At 32.4% G+C, this 3,125-nt stretch overlaps 1 protein-coding gene across 1 annotated transcript; it reads left to right on the top strand.

Moving 5' to 3' along the window:
* The first annotated feature begins 457 nt into the window (after positions 1-457).
* Positions 458-2,657, top strand: LOC110615421 (cytochrome P450 CYP82D47). The gene is made up of 2 exons (XM_021757261.1): positions 458-1,438; positions 2,016-2,657. The coding sequence occupies exons 1-2, from the start codon at positions 458-460 to the stop codon at positions 2,655-2,657; spliced, it is 1,623 nt and encodes a 540-aa protein (XP_021612953.1).
* The last annotated feature ends 468 nt before the right edge of the window (positions 2,658-3,125 follow it).

The raw sequence follows: 3,125 nt of genomic DNA on the forward strand, positions 1-3,125 counted from the left end.
ATTTATTATTTTTTAATTTATATATAAAAATAAAATAAAATTAGCTATTAGTTGATAAAAAAAACTGCTATAATTATAGAGCTGATAGAAAATGTGGCTGATAGATATCTTATTAGTTTGTTTTAAAAATTTACTTAAAGTTCAGTTGTTTAAGGGTAAAGAAACACTAGTTAATAAATTTTTTTTACACTAATTAATAAATTTTTTAATATATTATTAACGTTTTAATATAATTTTTAAAATTAATAAATTAATTAATATACCAAATAATAAAATTCTCTATAAAATAATACCCGCTTTAATTGGATAAATAAAGTTCGTTGAAGATATTTTTCTTTTCGTCCCAAAGTTTCTATTTTCATTAATGGAGGAGAGGTGTGTTTGAAAAAAAAAAAGCCTTATTTAAGCCGCAACTATATGTGTTTGTGCCAAATCCGAAGAGCTCTTCCAGCACAAGATGTCCAATTCTAAGCACCAAGTTGCAACTCAATTTTTATTTTCCTACGTAAATGCCATTACAGCAGGACTTGTTGCTCTTCTTCTCTTTGCTTACAACTATCTAGTAAGGTGGTTTGCGGTGGCCAAGAAACCTCAACCACCAAAACCCGCTGGTGCATGGCCATTACTCGGTCACCTCCCTCTTTTTGCAGGATCCCAACAACTTCCCCACATAATGTTGGGAGACTTAGCTGACAAGTATGGACCAATCTTCACCCTTCAGATTGGTGTACACCAAGCCTTGGTAGTGAGCTCTTGGGAAGTGGCGAAGGAGTGGTTCACCACCAATGATATAGCTTCAGCCAACCGCCCTAGTTTCACTGCGGCAAAGTACCTGACCTACGATGGTGTCATGTTCGGATTAGCACCATACGGAGATTACTGGCGTGAAATGCGCAAGTTAGTAACCAAGGAGCTACTGTCTAGTCGCCAGCTTGAGTTACTCAAGCGTGTTAGAATGTCTGAAATTGAAAACTTCTTAAAAGAGCTGCACATATGTTTGATAGAGAATAAAATTGGCTCAGATCATGTTGTAGTTGACTTGAAACAAAGGTTTAGCGACTTGAGTCTTAATTTGATTCTCAGATTGGTTGTAGGGAAGAGGTACGGCGGAACTGGTGGTGGGGACGATAAGAAAGAAGCAGGGCGGTGCCAGAAGGCGATAGAGAGTTTTTTTCGCTTAATGGGGGTTTTTGTTTTGAGGGATGCAATCCCTTTTCTTGGTTGGCTGGACGTAGGTGGACATGAGAAGGCCATGAAAGGAACTGCTAAAGAACTTGACGAGCTTGTTAGTGAATGGTTAGAGGAGCATCGCAGTAAGAGAAATTCTGGGGAAGTGGCTAATGAACAGCATGACTTCATGAGTGTGATGCTTTCTGTTCTTGAATGCTCAGATCATGTTGGCTGCGATTCTGATACCATCAACAAATCTACATGTTTGGTTAGTCTCATACTCTCTAAGAATTCACTATTTTTGAAATGCATCATCTCTTCTCCTGTTCATCATGTCTTCTATTATTGGGAAAAATTATTATTTAGTTTTAGATATTTAATCTAACTAATCATTTGATTTCTTTATTTTCAAAAACATTTTGCCCATTATTTGTTTAATCTATTAGTAAGGTGTGAAATAACACCTTAATTTTTAATATTTTTAAAATTGCAATATGCTAGAAAAATTAAATAGTTAAAAATAATAAAATCTCTACTTATTTATTTATTTTATAAAGAACTACTTTATATAAAAAAATTTAATAAAAAAAAATTATTTAAATTAAATCTACACAAACATACAGATAAAAGAATAGTGAGTCCATTTGAAAATATATGTAATTTTTATTTAGATCGTATTCATATGAACTTATAATATAAATTTATAGAATTTTATGTGGTTTACTATTATTTTATACTATAAATCTATATAAATTTGATCTAAATAAATTTTTTTCATAAATTAAAATAAAAAATATTGGTATTTAATTTTTCATGGTATAGCTAATCAAATTTTCATGTGACAGAATTTAATATTAGGGGCAAGCGAGACAACAGCAGTTGTATTAACATGGACAATATCACTATTGCTAAACAACACAAACACATTAAAGAAAGCACAGGAAGAATTAGACATGATGGTTGGCAGGGAAAGAAAAGTGAACGAATCAGATATCAGCAAGCTGATTTATCTTCAAGCCATAATCAAAGAAGCATTGCGAGTATGTCCACCAACACCATTGTTAGGCCCTCGAGAGACTAGAAAGGATTGCACCATCAATGGCTACCATGTAAAAGAAGGCACTTGGCTGTTTACAAATCTCAGTAAGATTCATAAAGACCCATGCATATGGCCAGATCCATTGGAGTTTAAGCCAGAGCGATTTCTCACTAGCCATAAGCATATTGATGTGAAAGGTCAAAATTTTGAGCTGACCCCATTTGGAAGTGGTAGAAGATCTTGCCCTGGAAGCTCTTTTGGCCTGCAAATGGTAGCAATAGTGTTGGCTAGCTTTCTTCAAGCTTTTGAGATTTCAACTCCTACAAGTGCACCTATTGACATGACTGGGAAATTTGGAATGACAAATATGAAAGCCACCCCACTTGAAGTTCTTCTTTCGCCTCGCTTGTCTCCTGAGTTCTACAACTTCTACAGAGAAATTATATGAGAAATGCAATAGTATACATACGTGAGGAAATTCTTATAAGCTTTTAGCTAGGTGAATATATAATAAGCCAATTTGGTGGGTCTACCATGATTTGAAATAATGTAGTGTATTTATCGATACGAGAGACTTGCGTATCTATTTTATATGAAGAATATCATATAGAAATAAATATTAAGTTGGAACGAATTTCATATTATACATTTCATGTTATATATTAGTATAATAAAGTTAATTTATTTATTATTAGAATCGACATATAAATTTAACAATGCACATATTATTGCATAATGATAATAAAATCTACATAAGAAATAAAAAATTTATTAGCATAAAAAAAATAAAGATAAAATTATACAAAATTCTGATACGAGTAGGAGTGATCAGTATTCAGTTCAAATCGAAAAAATCGATCGAATCAAATTAATATTAAAATTCGATTTGATTTTTTATTTAATTTAGTTCGGTTTA

Source organism: Manihot esculenta, chromosome 5, assembly GCF_001659605.2.
Source record: "Manihot esculenta cultivar AM560-2 chromosome 5, M.esculenta_v8, whole genome shotgun sequence".
Lineage (NCBI taxonomy): Eukaryota > Viridiplantae > Streptophyta > Magnoliopsida > Malpighiales > Euphorbiaceae > Manihot > Manihot esculenta.

Bases quoted from the DNA above. Each gene is read 5' to 3' on its own strand.
- LOC110615421 (XM_021757261.1), top strand. From the start codon at position 458: ATGTCCAATTCTAAGCACCAAGTTGCAACTCAATTTTTATTTTCCTAC. The intron at 1,439-2,015 runs GTTAGTCTCATA...TTCATGTGACAG, and splicing joins TCAACAAATCTACATGTTTG to AATTTAATATTAGGGGCAAG.